Below are 19,296 nucleotides of genomic sequence, written 5' to 3' on the forward strand. Positions count from 1 at the left end.
CAGTATTCACCTGCTACACCACAGGTACAGGGCATTTGGGTTGTCCTCCAGCATCACTGCAGCCTGGACACAGGTGCAGGTGACTTGGTGTGGCTCATCAGAAACCTAACTTGGCCAAAAGGATGCGTCACTGAGGCACGTGAAACCTATTAACTAAGTAAGCAAACAGCAGCCAAGGGCAGCAGGCAATACTGTAATGAGGAAAATTATGTAAGATTGGAGAGAAAATGAGAATTAGTGACTTATTCCTCAGCACTTCCACTGCAGCCATTTCTGCCTTAGCCTCAAAGTTGTCAAATTTAGGCAGTTAAAAGAAAAGTCATGTAAAGTCACATCTGAAATTAACCGCTGCTGTGCACCAGTTTGCATCTATTCACATGCAGAGAGTACCCATATGAGCTGAGTTGATTTCCTGTAATAAAGCAAATTAGGGGCCTCTGCTGGATGGCCTGTGCACAGGCTTTGGCTCAAGTAATTAAGGCAGTAACAGTTGCTGGGCCAACACAAGCTCAGTGAACAGCAGTCATAAGCACATTATGAGGAGGGCAGTTTTTGATCTGATGAACTGTTGTTTTACCATCCTCCTCCTCCTTACAGATCAATGACCCTCTCATACAAGGAAACAGTTCACAGCCTTTGTTCACAGCACCAGCTTTCTCCACCTCCTATCTTTAAAGCATCTGAGATTTGTAACATGCAGGCATTGGTATTGTGCTGCGTGCTTGAGTGGCTATGACATGGAGGATCATAGAATCATAGAATTACTCAGGTTGGAAAAGACCTCAAAGATCATCAATTCCAACCACAGCCTAACCATAGTACCCTAACTCTAACAACTCTCTGCTAAATCATATCTCTGAGCACCACATCCAAACAGCTCTTAAACACATCCAGGGACGGTGACTCTACCCCCTCCCTGGGGAGCCTATTTCAGTGTCTTAACTACCCTTTCTGTAAAGAAGTGTTTTCTGACATCCAACCTAAACTTACCCTGGCACAACTTGAGGCCATTTCCCCTTGTCCTGTCACCTGTCACCAGTAAGAAGAGACCTGCCCCACTCTCACTGTAAGCATTTTTCAGGTACTGGAAGAGGGTGATAAGGTCTCCCCTCAGCCTCCTTTTCCCCAGACTAAACAGCCCCAGCTCCCTCAGCCTCTCCTCATAGGGCTGATTTTCCAAGCCCTTCAAGGATGGATATGTGTGTTTCATGTTTTCCCAGAAAATAAAATGTTGTTTGTGTGGACAGGCTGCTTAAGATTACAATCTTACAATCTTGCAGAATAAAACCAGTTTCACAAAATTCCAGTGCTGCAGTTCACAGTCAGAAGGGATTGTTGCAGGTTGTACCTTGAGCTGGAAAAACAATGGACTGCTATCTTTCCTTGTCTAGTTTATGCATAGTCTCTGTTGAGAGAGACAAGTTCTCTTACGCAGTATGCAATTTTCAGACTGTTCTTTTCTGTGTCCCACAGTTCACTCAGGGCCTCTGCTTTCATCTCCTTATCTACCTTCTGATTATTATTATTATTTTTTTAGCAAGATTAATTTTTAAATGTAACACAAAAACAGAGTGCTGGAAAGTGTCTTGAACTGCTGAGAAGGAGGCAGCTGAGGAGGCTGTGACCATGTCACACAAGGCAGCTGAAATGGTGTTTTTACCAACAAGGAAATGATAGTGGTCACTGAAGACAGCACTGTCCTGGACAGAAGACATGCAGCCCTTGCTATGAGAAGTGCTTAGAGTTTCCTTCCCTTCAATGGAAGAAATGAACGGAATCATAGAATCATAGAATCATTTAGTTTGGAGATTTCTCAGTCATCAAGTCCAATCCTTACCCCAGCACTGCCCAATCTGCCACTTAGCCATGTCCCTTAGAATCATATCTACATGTCTGTTCAGGAAGAGTGACTCATTCACTTCCCTGGGCAGCCTGTTCCAAAGCTTCACAACCCTTCAATGGAGACATAATGTTTTCTAATCACAGAATCACAGATTTGTTTGAGTTGGAAGGGACCATTATAAATTGCGTAGTCTAGCTCCTCTGCAATGAAAAGCGACACCTACAGGTAGATCAGGTTGCTTAGAGCCAGGTCCAGCCCAACCATGAATGTTCCTAGGGATGGGGCATCCACCATGCATTGTCTAAATTTCCCCTTTTTCAGTTCGAAACCATTTCCCCTTTTCCTGTCACCACAGACCCTGATAAAGAATCTGTCCCCTTCTTTCTTACAGCCTCCCTTCAGATACTGAAAGGCTGCTATCAGGTCTCCCTGGAGTCTTCTCCAGGATGATCAGCCCCAGGTCTATTAGCCTCTCCTTGTAGAAGGTGTGTTCCATCCTTTGGATCATTTTTGTGACCTTTCTCTGGATGTTCTCCAACAGGTCATGTCTCTCCCGTACTGAGGACTCCACATCTGGATGCAGTACTCCAGGTGAGGCCTCTTCAACACACAGCAGAGGATCAGGATCACCTCCCCGGCCTGAATATAATATCCAACCTTAAACCTCCTGCCATTTGTTGACTGGGAAGCCTCTGGGGGAACCAGCAGGGCACTGCTGCCTTCTGGGTCTCACAGTGGTCCCTGTGTGTGGTCCAATAGAACCTGCATTCAAGGACAGAAAGGAAGAAACAGAGAAATAAGATGAAGCATTTTTCATACTGTATTTGATGTTGAGGAAAAGAAAGCTTTTACTGTGGGTTATAAGTATAAGATCAAGAGAGACAATGAGTTTTCTGAGTATCAAACACATCCACTTTATTAAAACAGAGACCTTCCCAAGGGCCATTTATATTGGCGCTAAGTGACACGCATAATACTTCTGTCCTGAAAGGGTCATACATATCCATAGCGGCAGATCTGAAAATATAGAAAGCTTTTATGACTTCTTGCTGTACTCCCTGCCAAAAAGTACTGGCACCTGGTCTGCAGGCAGCATGAGGAGGAGGAGGCTGCTGCTTCCAGGCTGTGCTGCTGACAGTTGATAATAGCGACAGTGGGCTGCGCTTTTGTGAGAACAGCTTGCCTGTTGTCAAAGAGCAATAACATCCAGATCTGACAGACAAGGCAGGCAAATAGCCTTGTGGACATAGAGATGATGGTCTTTAACAAAGGGGCAGGGAAGGGAACGTAGCCATAGGCAGGACTTTTTCTTCTTGTTCCTGGGAGCATGGACCTGTCATGGTGATTCACATTTTTCAGGGCTGTCTGTGGCAGGCGTACAAGCAGAGGAGAGATGTCTCATTGCTCAAGTCCTGCAGCAAACTGAGTGAAGGACAGATGTTTTGTCACAACATAACTTTGCAATACACTTGCTGTCTGTCATCTATGGTGAGAGTTTGGCTCTGGAGGAGAGCAGCAGGAAGCTGGGCAATTAGGCCAACCTGAAGCAGGGTGCATCAGGTGGAAAAATTCATTCATTTATTTCATTGTTTCCTCCTGATGAAACACACTGGCTTACAGAAGACAGTCCAATGGAAGTGAGCAGCGCAAAACAAGCTGTGGATGCAGATGTCCATCCCACAGATGTGGCAGCAAAATGCAGTCACACTAGCACAGGTTTACTAACACCTGCTTCGCCTTTAAAGCACCTCCAAGCCTGTCCAATGGCTAAATTGTTCCATCTGCTTCTTGGGATGGAGATACTCAGAATACACTTGTGTCCACAGAAGGAGGTTCCTTATCTTTTAAGGGAACAGAATTAGGAAAGAGAGTGGAAAGAATAAAGAATTGATCACAGGGAAATCATCTTCTGCCAAGAAAGCTCTCATGGAAATCAGTCACCACCCATCAGTGTGGCAGCATAGGCTCTTTGGGCCTGAAAACTACAAAGTGAGATAACTGGTGGGTTTAAGAAATGCTGTAGCATTTCAGCAATACAGGGTAATGCAGTCACATCAGAACTGTCCTCTGTTGCACAAGCACTGTACAGAATCTACGTCAAAATCAGCCTCCACCTTGACAAGTAAAAGGTTTTAATGCTCAGGGTATATGAACAACCCCATCATTGGACCTTGTGTGCAGCACACAAGCACCACAAACTGCAGAAGTGATAACTGGCTGTAGTGGAAGCAGCATTTATGTGAAGTAGGGCCATGGCTTTTAGCTCATTTCTGCTCCTCCACAGCTGTAGCAATTCTGAACTCCAAGTGCTTCGCAAACTTCTCAAACCTTGTTCTCATACAGAAATATCAATTGGCCCCTAAAACTCACCACATTTGTATTAAAATCTATTTAATGTTTTCTCTTTGGTAGAAATTTGCTGTGGAGGATCAGTCACCAATCACATCATGTAACTCATCTGTAACTCAATGTAGTAAAGGGAATCAGCCTAAGAGGCTGAACAGAATTAAACCAAGGCAAGCATTCATCTCTCTAAGAAACACAAAAGTGGAAGGAAGAAAAATGTTAGATCTAAAAGGCAGGGAAAACTATTATTCCTGACTAGACACCATAGCCCCAGAAATGGCAATCTCACTGGGTAGAGAGGAGATATAAACAGCTGTGACATTAGGGTGTTAGATAGCACATTCAGGAGGGAATTGTCCAAATGTCTCTTGAACACCGTACGCATAGGAAATCAATTAGCCCCCTGGGAAGCCTATTCCAATGTCTGATCATATGGAACAGAAATGTTTCCCAGTGTCCAGCCTGACCCTCCCCTGGTGTAGCCATGTGCTATTCCCATCTTGCCACTGGTGACCAGGAGAAGAGCCTGGGATTTTCCTAATCTTCCCTGCTCAGGAAACTGTAGAAGCAGTAGTTTCTCTTATTTGTACTGTTGAGACTATTGTTCATACATATGAAATGAAGATGGGTTAAGAGTCAATTAAAGCAACTGTAGGAGCCACCTGCCCACCTCGAAGAAACAGAGACTTACCTAGATTGGCTTTGTGAAGTCTCAGGCGTTTCAGAAGTGAATGTGTGTGCAATGGGTGGAGCGCTGAGTTCACCACCCTTCTGTTGCTCCTGGGCAGGAGCACCGTACCTGCATGGTCATGCCTGAGAAGTGTGTTGGTACCTACCAGGCTTATTCTTGGGGAACACAAGGCTGGGCCAGGAGCTGGGAGAGCAGCAGTGCATCACAATGAGGAGGATACTGTTGTTTGGAGCTGTGTTTGTTTAAAAAGCCTTGACATGAAGGTCTGTTTCTGATGTTTCTATGAAAACAGGTAGATGGTTCACAGATGTTTTTGTTCTGGTTAAATCTGATTTAATAATTTATAGGAGAATTCTCAGGCTGAGTTTTCAGCTGCGTGAAAAGATCCACTTTCTTAACAAGACCACTATATAATCAGCCTCTGACCTGTCATCTGCTGCAGTGTTCACTTTAGTAAAATTAGGCAGAGCTGAGAAATCTTTAGGTTCATCTCCAAGTTTGTGTGTATGGATTTTCACACTTGTAAGACAGACACCTCTTTTACAAGCATTAGTGCCAAGAAGGAAACATGAGACTTTCCACCCTCTGCAGAGGATGCTACTATTTTGCACTGAGAAAACTCTAGGGGCCCACTCCACATATGCACAAAACCCAACAGTGGAGGTATTTGCGTGCTTAGAGTTTTCACATCTCGGGGCTAAGTGACACCGTTCCCTCACCTTCCCCTCCATGAACACACACACACAGAGAAAAGCTTGGCCGCTACCCAGTGCCTTTTCCTTTTATAACAGGTCCACTACATACCACCACACAGAGCTGTGATGTCTTTCCATTCTCTTAAGAACCGCTTAGGGCAAATGGAGAAAGAAAAACCATTGTTCTTTAAGATGAAATGAAATGATGACTGCTCTTCCCTTTTGCTAAGCCCACGCAGCAGAGGGGGCTTTGTGGGTAGCAGACCCCTGGATGGATGCACATCTCAGTTTGGAGAAGAGCCCTCATATGGTATTTACACAACTTGGCCATGTGATACTGGGTTTAGCAGAGAGCTGACCGCTTTTAGGGCTCTTGCCCAGACACATCTGATATGAGTTAAACCAAAAGTGGAAGGCACTAAATACAACCAGGAAAAGGATATGGCCTTTCACACCAAAAAGCTTTTCAAACTTGGCGTGTATGGAATCACTCTGCTAAGTACTAAGGAACAGCTGTCTCCGCAAGGAACATGGCATCCAGCTTAAGCCAATATAGAACATTGCTCAAGCCATAGCAATCTACCCATTTTTGTTTGCTGGCTGTTTACAGTCAGAGCCATGTGACTGACAGAGATCATCAGCCAGAACGATTCCCTGCTGAAATTCATACTGTGAAACCATTTGCAGCATCACAGCGACCTGAAAAACTACCATTATTTCAGATGATTTCAACTGTACTTAACTTGAGAAAACAAGGAAAGGACCCACAAACCCTGACATTTTACCGCTTCATTGCAAGGATACTCATCCTCTGCTATGTGAGGAGGCCGCATTATATTTTGACTTCCCTTGTTACAGACATTTCTTTAGCCTTATTTTTAAAAATGAATTTATTTTGCTATGCAGTTCAGTCTCCTGGAAAAGCGCTGCTTGTTTTAGCGGGCAGATCTAGAAAGCAGGTCACTGCAGAATTCAGTTATGTGGCACCTGTGTAAATGTCCTGTAAGGTCAGTATTTTCTTACTGAGAACATTATTTTTATGTCATAGATGACGACACTGCATTCTGAATGGAAAAGCAGTAATAACTGGAGATGATTCTCCTGTTTTCTCACTCTTCCTTTTACTGCCATTATGAAGCTTTAAAAACTAGCCAGTTCTTTGTAAGGCAGCTGACAGAGAACTAAAATATCCTCCCAATTTTACTGTGAGATGGCAAAGCTAAGTATTCCTGAACTAGAAAGTAATTTTAACCACAACATCTGAATTAATGAGTCTTCTTTTGCTGATGTGCTTTAGAAGAATCTCATTCTCCCATTGCTAGAAACAGAATAAACCTTAGTTCTAGCTTCAGAAATTCAATACCGCAGCAGTAACCCTTACAGTATCTTCAAAGGTCAGTTAAAGGGAGAAGATAAAATGTCAGAATGAAACAGTTCACACACTTCACAGCAGTTCAATGTTTCTCTTCTCTTGCACAGTTATCTGCCAGAATCTCTTAACTTTGCAGTTGTTTTCAAAGTTTCCCATTGTTTTCATGAAGAGAAAAGGAGAAGTAAGATGGAAAGACGCCTTACGTTTGATGGACGCAAACAAACAGCTGTTGCAGACCTCTGCGATACAGGAAAGGGAAACAAAATCTACAAAATGAATTTTTATTAAATGAAAGAAAATCTGTTTTGTGGGTCAAATATGAAATAGAATATACAAAAACTTTACATCAGATCTCTTTTCAAAGAAATTAAATCCTATCTAGACTGAAGTAGCACTCGTTCTTCCCAAGAACAACACAAATGGATGAATACGCTCCTTACGGCAGTACAGGATCACACAGTGTGCTGTGCTAAATTTCTGCTTACAGAGAAGAAAAGTTAAAAATCCTAACGGTGTCCCTAAAGAATCCAACTACTCCACAAAGCAACTTAAAAACATGACTTTTGATCATTATCTCAGAAGCAAATGACAAGTGAGTCAAGTGCAGAGTTCACAAAGCTTGCATACGATGTTCTCTGTATCTATACAAATATAGACTGTTCTTTTTTTCATTTATTTTAAAAATCCTTTTACATTTGATAGTATTCATTTGTGGAAAAGGATGATGAGTTCATCAGGTTCCCGCTGTACTACTCAAGCAATCGCACTTACTTTATCTCATCCTGTTCTTTCAGATTGTTACCAATAAACCACAGACTGCAATACTGTGAGAAGTTGCTGTATGCTGAAGCACAGACCTTTGTATTACTGTCCTGTATATGAAGGTTCTGCAGAGCTCATAACATGTCTTTGGCATAGCACACCAAGTCCCATTCCATACTTTTTTTTTGTTTAAAAAAGTATATTTTCCTTTAGTAAAACACCTTAAAAACATCTATTTCTGATTTTGTAAAATAACGTGTCACCTCTTGTGTTGCTTTGCAAAATATACACACACATTTTGGAAAAACATTGAGCACTGACATAAGGGACTCATCTGAAGTCTGATCTGCTTATGAGAAGGAAAATATAATTGGAAATTCCATCTTCTGCACGAATGTCACATGAAGTCATTCAGTTCAGCTTCAAGTGCTGCTGCCATCTCATCTGCTTCAGAACTGCTTCCTTCCTCATCTTCATTGCTAGATTCTTTACTGGATTCACTGGCAGCATCATCTTCATCCAGTTTGCGCTTATGGCCCCTGGAAAGACATGGAGATAAAGGTCTATGAATCAAGAATCACAGTATCTGGCTGCTTATTAACACAGACCACTAATATTTGACAGAAGGAAAAAAAACCAAAAAACAAAAACAGGCCTAAGGACTCCTATCTTTTCAGCTTGAGACAAACAACCCCCACTACTGATTTTTAATTGCTCTTGCGGGTGCAAAGTGCTGTTAAATTCATTTCTCCCATTGATTTCATTTCTCCCATTCCTCTGAACAATGAATGGAAACAAAACTTAAGACTGCTTGAAAAAAATCAGTTAATTTAACTTCCTCTCAGGTAACACAAGAAAATGTGAGTCTGCCACGAGAATGGGAAACTACCAGAATTCATTCTATTTTGCCATGTGAATATGAAATATCTAAGTACCTCTTTCATGTTAAAATTAAGCCTCAACTGCTCAACCACTCTGACTGCTCTAGCTGCTCAACTTGTGTGCTTCATTCCTCCTTGTTGTGTCTCTTTGAAGCAGCACTGCCGGGCTGAGCTCATGACGTTACACAGGAAGCTGATGTGTGCTATATTCCGCTGGAAGAATCATATTCCTGGTTGTGAAAGATCTCCAAGGAAAAATCTAACACTTCAACTGGGACAAAGCCATAAGCAGAAGAATTTGGATTTGTGGAACCCTAAAATCTCTTTTCTTTGCCAAAGCAGAATTTTATATCAGATATATACTTCCGAGGCAAAAATAAAGTTGAGATCTTGCACAGAATTCAAAATGAGCTGTAGAAATACCTCCAAGAATTACTCCTTGATCATTTGATAGAATTTCAGAGGAATATGCTCAAAGTGGGTCTCTCTTAGATGTCCTTTTCAGTGTTAGGTAAGGCTTCACTAAGAGAATGCATCTACTTGCAAGAATGAAAAATTAACGAAGTATCCGCAGCAAAAAAAGTAATGATTTAGCAAAGGCCACTTCACTTCTAAGCGTATAGACAAGTACCACACAGCAAGAAAGATCTTTAATAAATACTGACTTGAAATACGTATACCTAAAAGAAATAGATATGAAGATTAAAAGTCAAACTTCTGAGCTTCTAAGCAAAACTGAAATACAAAGCAATTTCTATATATACAATGATGTTTTTGTTATCATTCGTCCAGAGCCATTAATTCTCAGAAGACCATACTTGCTGTCTGGCTCAGTGACACCTGACCTTCCTTGTTTCAACTGACAAATCAGGGTCCAAGATGTCCAATGGTAGGAGGACAGCACTGTGTTGCTCTGCCTTTCCATTATGGGTTCCACTGGGCCCAAAAGACACAGTGCGGCTGCTTTGCTGATTACCTGCTCACAATGATGTTAGATTTATTTTTCCTTCCGTACAGGGTGGTAGGAACAAGTTTGCAGATGACACAAAACTTGAGGAGTAGCTGAGGTATCAGAGTCATGATGCCACCCAGAAGGACTCAGGCTCAAGAACTGGGCTGACAGGAACCTCATGGAGTTACAAGAACAGGTGCAGAATTCTGCACCTGGGGAAGAACAGCCCCAGGCATCAGGACATGCTGGGGATGGGGCAGCTGGAAAACAGCTTGGTAGGGAAAGCACCTGGAGGGTGCTCTCACATGAAGAAGCACCCAGACTAAAAATGCTCAATTGGAAGAAATAGCACATTTCCATTAAATGTCATACAGAGTTAGTGCTTTACTTGTTTACTTCACGAGGATTTCAGCCTTGAGAGATACCGCACAGTTTTAGCCATTAATTACACTATTAGCTGGAGAAAAGCTAATTGATGAATAAAGAAAGCTGAGTCTTACTCAGCAAAATCAGAAAACATTACTGTTGAACAAGTAGTAAATTAGAAATACAGCCTTGGTGCTAACCGAGCAATAAGATAAATAAAAACACAAGAGAAATCTACAGAACAATGTTCACAGTAGAAAACAATCATGTTTACAACATTTCAGCTACAGAAACTGAATGAACCAACTGAAAATAAAATGTACAGTCTGACAGCACGTACTGCAAGTCTACTGGTATCCAATGTAATATCAAAGAACCTGTACGAAAATATCCAGTAACTGAGTGCTAGTTCATTACTCCTAAAAGTGAGGAACTATTTATTTACTGAACAATCACGTCAGAAGCCAGCAGGAGATGCAGCAAACTCCCCTTTTCACTTAGATTTACTCCAGAGCAAATACATTTTAGAGAGGACAATCAACAAAACACAGCAATCTAAAATGCTCAGTCTAACTTGTTAATTCACGAATGGAGTACCCCTCTACAACAAGTTTTTCCAGGAAACTTTGAGGGAAAGTCCTGACATGTTTCCATCTCTCACCCAGCTGTATCAAGCAGCACCTTTTGAAATACAGAAAACAAAATGCCATCTGTTTTGTCAGTTCTTGTTCTCTTGAAACAATAGCTCTATTCTATTCTAAACTTCTTCATTTAATAGTTAGAAGGGAAAAAAAAAAAAAACATTAAACAAAACTAAACACACAGGTACACGTTAATCCTCTGCTATAAAAAGGAACAATCTGAATGCTGCTTTTATTAAGATATGAAAACCTTGTGCTGTTTGTGTACTGCAGACTGCATCTTCGTGCATCCAGAAGTATTTATATGCATATTTTATATGCATATTTTGAAAACGCCTTCAAAGCTAACTTGGATAGAAACGTGGGAGAAGAACATCAATAAAATAATGCTGCATTTTCTACTTGTGAATTCAGAAAAGAGTGATAACAGATTAATCACTACTGTCTTAAGAGAAAAGTAATATTTTCTCATATTTTTTAACAGAATAAAGAATTCCAAGCGTGTATTTTATGCCCTCTAATTGGTATTTCAAGTTTTCTGAGACATAATGCAAACAATTCTGAGTGGAAAAATTATGCACATGAAGAATTCCTTCTCCGTACTTAGGGAGAATGATTCAGCAGTTCGTTACAGGCTTCCATCAGCCTCATTTGCATTTTTAACTGTAATTTTGCTTGCCTGATATTAAACAGCAAACGAAATAACTGAGTGTCATTAACTTCACTGACAAACAAACTTTCCTAAAGACCTACAGCTTTACATATCTGACAGCTCTGAGAGAGATCTGTACAATTTATATTTCCTATGCATTAAATATTTATCCCTTGTAATAACCAGTCCTAGGAACCCCATGAGTTTATGTTATCCTGCACTACAGCTTTCCTTCTCATGGTCAAGTTCATCTCAGTCTTTGAAGTCATAATTCTAAAGCCCCCTCGTTTTTTTAACCAAATCAAAAGCAGCTTTATTTCATTATTATTATTATTTTTCATCTGAGACTTTTTTCTTATCTAGGATGGAGAAATCATCATTTTAAAAAAAAAAAGAACTGCATTTGTGGAACAGTATTTAATTGAGTTATCAGCATATTTAAATAAACTTGTAATTTGTGATGATATTAAAACAAAAAGCAGTTGCAGTTATACATACATAAAAGTTATCTACAGAAAAAAACCTCTACAGAATGCTAATGAGAAATATACTTGGCAATATTCCAAATGTAGAGACAGGGGCAGAAGACAAAACTGAGCTGCAATAGAGCATGGTACGTGTATGAGAAAAATAAACCAGGAAAAATTATTCAAAATAGACATCTGCTCACTCAATCTATTAAAATGATCACTAAACTATAATTGCAAAATACAAATACAGGTCAAACCAAAATTCCATTTTTATCATTTAATTATCAAATTTAGTTCTCCGAAAGAGCCACAGGGAACAAAGCAGTGAAAAGAACTTCAGTATCTGCTGCTTCTTCCACTCTAAGTTTGTAAGCCATAGCTGAAAAATGCTGCATTTTTTTCTCTATTAATAAAAAGCAGATTTTTGGGGGTCTGTTTTGCATCCCAGTGGCATCCTTTTAAGAAATACAATGCAATATGAAAAGAGAAATATCTAACAAGTAAAACAAAGGGTAATGTAAACATTCTTTTCAACGAAACCAAACAATCTTTTTTTCTGTACCTTGTTTCAAACAACTGCAAAAGAAATCGCATCACAGAATCATAGAATGGCTTGGGTTGGAGGAGACTAACCACAAATGTACAGCTAGTATTTAAATAAATCTTCACTTACACTCTTAAACTCCAAATGCCTACATCCTCCACTCCAACCCTACTTTGCTAAGCAGTAAACTTCTGAATCACTGAGAATTGACCTGCTATTTCTAGTAGCTCCTAAAATTGGTACACTAACAAAGTAGCCTACAGACTCAAGTCGCTTGGTTTTGTGTTTTGTTATTCAAACAAGCAATTTTCTCATAGCACTGATATCATGAATTGGGACTTAAATATCAAGTTACTGAATATGAGTTTTCTGATGAGAATATTCATGTAGCACCTGTAGGCACTTCCAAAGGCAATGGTTTGAAAAGGGAATTTTAAAGCAGCTGCTGCAATTACAGCCCAGACAGTATTGCTGCAAGACTAACTACACTGCCCCAGGCACACTTCTGAAGTCCAGTGTGAAAGGCCTGTCCTGGTTTCTGTACACACAGAGTCCACAGTGTTCCGCAAACTCCTGTAAAAGCAATAAGGGTGATGCTAAGTTCTAAATCTAAAACGATGGGAGTCTGACTGCCTTTCATAGGACTTCCACTCTGAGAAATTTATTCAGATAACTGGCGTCATGAACTAGAACTCACTAGAACTCACATCAGCAAAACTTCTCTTTAACCAATTCTGAGGATGCCAGTACAGTGCCTATCTAACAAGATGAAAGGATGTGAGAGCTGAGAACAAGTAATTGAAAATCAGTGCTGTGGGCATTCATTTATTACATAGGGCAGGCAAGATGACTACACTTTGATTCAGATATTCCAAGTTTTGCTTGAAATAGATACTTCTTGACATGGGATACATCATCCTTTATGCATGGTTGGTATAATAGTAAGCAACTGCCTATAAAACATGGGGCTCAGGTGTACACCTGAGGCAATGTATCTCATACATCTGTGCAAGAATACTGAACGGTCTGTCCTGGCACAGCGGGCTGCTAAGCACATGGCTGAGCGCAGCGAGTAGCATTAACTCCATTTTTTCAGACTGGAGCTTATGCTTGTACCTCACCCTAATGCTATCACAATGAAGACAGTATTTAGCATCACGGGAAAAATGTTTCATGAACTCATCCAGCATTCTCTGCAGAACTACAAGATGATCCAGAAATCTAATACAGAGAAAAAGGCATAGAATACATTTATTGCATAGCACCAGTGAGACTGGTCTCACCAAACAGCACGCTGTCAGTGCTACTAAAAAAGACATTAGAAGAAACCCAACAATTCCAACCAAACAGCTGGATGATTTTGAACATACATAACTGAGATCTAATTTATTACCATTGTAGCAATTCCAAAGTTTAAAAAAAAACAACAAACAATTCTGAAAACTTCTAACACTATTTTAGCAACAACTTTCTAGATCTCTGAAATACACATGCTAATGTACATCTAAAATGAAAGGAAGTCTTTAAAGACAGAAAATCACAGTTAGCGTAAAAGGATTTTGGGAATGATAATAATATATCAACAGGAATACTTGACTTCACAGGAATTTCACTAATACTGTCCATATGGCAAGGTAGCATTTTCCTGATATTTAGGCCAACAGGAAAATCTGGTAACTCTCCCCCTTCATTGAAAATAATTACTCCTTAATGATTAAGTGCTTGCTCAGGTTATTTAACACACTGAACTAATAATGTTTGCACTGAATAAAGCAAAACTGAGAAATTGGATCTATAGTTTTGCTTATACTATGGAATCACAGATAAGTAAACTATACCTACTATCTATTATTTCTTTAACTTCAAATTACTTGAAAGTGATTCATGTAGTTGTTACAAGGAAACAATTTAAAACTCATAACATGGATTATTTCTTCCAAAGAAAAATGATCGCTTTATGTCATGTAACTAATACTCTTGCCATTAATTTGCAGAAGACAACAGAAAATTAAATATCCTGGTATGTATGTGGAAAGTCAGACTGTTACGTGACGCTTTTAAAATGGAAAATGCTCGAATGCATTCTGGCATGTAATCTCTCAATCTTATTTTAAAGTAACAGAAACAGAATGATCTGTTCTCTTTTCCTGCACAACTTCTTTTGAGACCAACTGCATTTGAAATAAAACCTCCCAACATAGGAGTGAGCCAATATGCAGGAAAAAAAACCCACAGCAGTCAACACGTGAGTATTTTAAAAACTAAACCGGACCTTTTTTATTTGATTCATGTTCTCTCTCCAGCTTTATCTAGTTTACAAATGTTACTATTCTGACAACTAACGTAATCAATTTGTGCTGCTGCACTAGTATTGGAAGTAGTCTAGTCTATATCCATACACAAATATATAAAGTCTTGTGTTACTCTAAATTTTGTCACAGGAAATACTGAAGGAGACAGGCAGTAATGTCTCCCAGTGTGATGAAGAAAATCTTTATACGTCTATCTCTTATTATTAGAGATCTAAATGTGAGCTAATGCTTTTAATAAAGGCAGCATACAATAAAGGCAAAAAATAGGAAAAAAAATGTAAGACATTCGAGCAAAGAAGAACATTCAGAAGCGTATAATGAGATACTAATTTTTATATGAAAAAACATCTGATTCCTCTAGGGAAATAAAATGCTCTTCATTTTTTTCAAAGCAACACACTGGATGTAAGGTGGAATACTTGTATCAATGTAACAGAATGCACCTGAAGTTTAAAGATCAAATACTGCACAATTATGGTTAGAATTCACTTTTCCTGTAATCTCAGTTGGGCTTGTTCAGGACAGCCCCTGGACAGGCTCTGCTGCCTGCCTAGCAGCGCTGTAAATCAGTTAAATTCTCCAACAGCAACAGAGCACAAGTTACCCACTTTTGCTATGTTGGAGTTAGCAGTTAGTTTTCAATGAGTATGTCACCTTAAGTACTTTCTTGCGTACAGGTTGCACCATTAGAGCTGTTACAAGAGAGCAGGTGATACTGTGGAGACTGTGGTAATGCTAGGGATGTGAGAGTGAGACTGTCCCTGGAAATGAGCTGCTCAATTTGTTATTTGGTATCATCATTTTAATGGAATGCTTGTTCAACTAGTAGCTCTGCTTCTTTAATCAGAAAAAAGATATCACTCCAAAGGGCAAGATTTGCTACAGAATACTCAACACTTTCCTTCCCCCATATCCTCCTCACTGAAATTTACCTGCGCTGCCACATTAAATTCTTCTTTATTTACTGACATAGGTTTCGTACAATAAATCTTTTCTCCATGTAATAAAATTCATTTGGGAAGACTTTATTTTGGAGATGAAATAGCCATGAAATACAAAGCTACAAATCATGGAACCTAGAAAATAATTTAACCATGTAAGAAGTTGTATTTTAAGTCAACGTATTGTATAAGCGTACTTCAGACGCTCCAGTACACTTCAAGATGTTTTAGAAAAGCCAGTAAATTACAAAATGAAAGGCAGAAAGTCAACATACAGCAGAATAAATTTTAAACATTTATCTGATGGTTTATTTAATACTGACATGTATTAAATTCTCTTTCTTTACAGATATTTCCTAGGATATCTAAAGGCACACTCAAGCTACACCAGCAAGTCTAAGAAGTGGCAAAGTAAGACTCCGAAAGGGAGATGTGAAATTCTGACTCTGAAAATGAAGAGAAAATCCTTCTGTACAATGTGGTGGCAAAATGCACAAGACATGTGGCAAAAGATACTTTTGCCACTGGGACATCTCCTATGGAATTGGTATTTAAAACATCCATACCATGCTTTTCACATGCTGAGCTGAAAAAATGCAGAGACAGTTTCTCACCATCAGCTTGACACAATGTACTTATGAAATGCTCTCACATTCTACACAAAATTTGATTTTTTCCAAATGGAAAAACCTATCAGGAATTCAAATGATTGATGAACTGCTCACAAATGGAGTGACCTAACCATTTTTACTTGTTTTTTATCCCCTACATTAAGAAGAAGTAATGACTTTACTCTATCAATGTTTTCAGTACAGGCTTCAAGTAACCATTTTAACTGTTGATATATAGTGCTGCTTTGCTGCCGTTACAGACTTGCAGAAGTCAAGATTTATGTGCTTAAGTTGTTGTGTTAAATGTAAAGTACTTTATTTTGCCTTAATAGCAGTTTAGAATGAAAGATTAAAAATCTTTGCTAATAAGTAGTTAATGTACTTCTTGGTTTTCTCATTCTCAAGAGATATTTAAATATCCATATATTTTACTAAGGGAAAACTTCAGTTGTTTAATAGCTTATGAACTGCAGTGAAGATTCACTGAAGGGGAAAACGCTGATTAAATTATTTCATGGTCATATACATGGCAATTCATCAGAGACTTCACATCAGCTTTCTCAGTGGTATGTAAACTGAAGCAGCATGTTACCAGCTTTCCTCATCCTGATACTACTTCACATCTTCTTTATTCCTCACTGTTCCTTTCAAGTCACAATTGCAAAAGAATATTAATATCTACAGATGGCTGAAATGGGGGTGGTGGTAATAATAAGTGCTAAAATATTCACCCAGTACTGGGAGAGCTGTTTCACTGATGTGAATGGGAACGGGGTACTGGGGCTTGGTAGAGCTGATTGCTCCTGTGGAGAAGCAGAAGCAGCTCCAACTCCAAAACAATTAGATACCAAGAGCTTTTTACATGGATTAAATCCTGACAAAGAAAGGAATTGAATTGCTCCCCGCTTGTAGCACAAGGGCTCTCAATTACAAGACAGAGTGAAATGGTTTTCCTACTGTTCCCCTCATGAGACCAAACACTAAGAACTCAGGATGGGTTTTAAGGACTGATCAGAAATGAACACTGCTTCAAAAGAAAAGGCAACATTTCCTGAGCATATAGCAGATCTGCACTGCCCCTATCCTCCTCCCCAGCATGCCTAATTGGCTGGCTTCAACTGTTCACCAAGCAGTACATTCTATTCAAATTGCTCCAGCAATTGGAGCAGGAAAAAATACAAGGTGGCAGAACAGTACACATTCTTAAAGTGCACCCTTAAGCAGCTAAAGCTGGGAATTCCTCACTCATTTCTCAGTTACTTGCAGCCTTCATTTCTGCAAATATAAATTATGCCTTTGGAATTTTTTTTTATCTACATAGATATAAGAAGCACATCTCCAAGCTGGGCTACAAAGCCAGTTATCCCATGAGATTACTCTGAACAATCCAACAGACAAGAATCTTAAAAAGCAGAATTAGGTATCAAGAACCCTGTACCTGGGAGCTCAGACTGTGTCAACATCCAGCTCCTATTTCTCTGGGTTGAGTCTACCCTGGGATCTCATCAGCACAGGCTTTCACCTCTTTTATAGGTTTTAAAGACTTTCCCCAAGCTCTTCTGCCTCCCATGTAACTAACACTTATCCTTTCTTTCAACTCTGACCTCAGCAATGCTCATTTTACAGTTGACTTAATAGTGAAATGCTAATTAAAGTAACCAAACACTTGATCCCAATTCTGAGACAAACTCATCTTTACCCCAGAAGCAGAAGAAAAAGAGAGCTAGATAAAAAGTTCACTTAATTTTTTCTCTCATGAGTCTAAAAATGCATCTTAAGCTCGATCTTGACCCAAGATATTGGCTGCACAGTCAGAAAAGAATCCTCCCCTAAAAGGTGCATCTTTTTACTCAGGTCCTTTCTCTCTGATTTTGAGAATATCTCTCATCACTTTTCAGGCCTCACTGTTTCTAAAAGGACAGTAACAAAGACTTCATTTCTATAGTTGGCTTCTAAAAATTCCAGCTGTTGCAGACTAGTGCTTCTTGCAGATGTAAAATTATTTCTCCTTAGGCTCTAGATACTCCATTGTCCCAGGATGAAAGCTATTAGTTAATGGCCCTGTAGCAATGGAAGGCAATGACTGCAAAAAGATTTCTACATCAGATGCATTGAAGCATTAGTGACAAATCAATTTAATTACTTCACAAAGAACTCCTAAATTATACAGACATACACCAAATCATTACAGATGATTTGGTGTCAAGTCAGAAAAAGGAATATGAAGGAATAACAGAGCTTCCTATATACACTTTAGTATTCATCAGAACATTTGATGAGACAGTAAAACAAGGTAAATGCTCTTATGCTTGACAACCTGCATTACAGTTCCAAACTTCTGCTGCTGTAAACTAGAGAAAAAGGACCATGCTAGATTCTCAGTACATTTCACAAACACCAGAACATTTCTTAGAGATAGAGATGTATAAATGAAGCCTATTTAGTGTTAAAGTAGTCAAGAAAATAAAGATCTTTTGTGACAACACTTCCCTAATTTTAGTAATATATGGAAGACTCTTAATCATCTGTCCAGGCATTACAGCAGAGAGTAAAAGAAGTCAAAGGCACATGGTCATTCTAAGCAGACTATTTCAAAGCATTTTCAAAATTCCCACCTGATATAGTGCAACACACAGACAAAGCAGTGATTAAAAATACCTGTATGAAAAGTAGTGCTGTATGTTTACACTTCCTTTAGCAGTTTACAGTGATTAGAACTCTGCATTGTGGAGAGAAATGTGAAGATACCACAGAATCATGATAAAATACCTCACAGAAGTTCTAATCACTACTCCTGAGCTTTTTACTGAACAGTTTAAAAACGCATAGAGAACCGTAATAACTTACATTGTTCTTAATGTAAAATTAACTAGAGTTAGGATTTAGGTCATCGTTAAATGGAGAAAGCCTTGCTTACTATAATCATCAAACACCACAGAAACTTGGCAAATGTAACATCACATCCATATGGAGAGACAGCTACTTTGGGAAAAAAAACAACAAAAACCCACAAAAAAACATCCATACTTACACATATAACTACATCATTTCACAGTTTTTGGAATTACCCATCTACTCTTTATAGACACTATGCTTTTAAACAACCAAAGCTGTAGGGCAATTCCACAATATAATCAGACCAGTTGCTCTGTGCATTAATCCTGCACCAAGCTTTGCCTGGAAGAACCAGAGAACTTATAGATCATATAGCTAGTTT

General features: G+C 39.2%; 1 protein-coding gene across 2 annotated transcripts in view; it reads right to left on the reverse strand.

Moving 5' to 3' along the window:
* Window positions 1-7,214: 7,214 nt before the first annotated feature.
* CTDP1 (CTD phosphatase subunit 1) overlaps window positions 7,215-19,296 on the reverse strand; it is an 84,515-nt gene continuing 72,433 nt past the window's right edge. For both annotated transcript variants that reach the window (XM_015854801.2, XM_085540120.1), the window contains one exon: window positions 7,215-8,248. In XM_015854801.2, the coding sequence (XP_015710287.2) occupies window positions 8,107-8,248 (142 nt within the window). In that variant the 3' untranslated portion in view covers window positions 7,215-8,106. The remainder of the gene's footprint in view (window positions 8,249-19,296) is intronic.

Source organism: Coturnix japonica, chromosome 2 (assembly GCF_054131305.1).
Source record: "Coturnix japonica strain WE chromosome 2, WE-NBRP24, whole genome shotgun sequence".
Classification (NCBI taxonomy): Eukaryota; Metazoa; Chordata; class Aves; order Galliformes; family Phasianidae; genus Coturnix; species Coturnix japonica.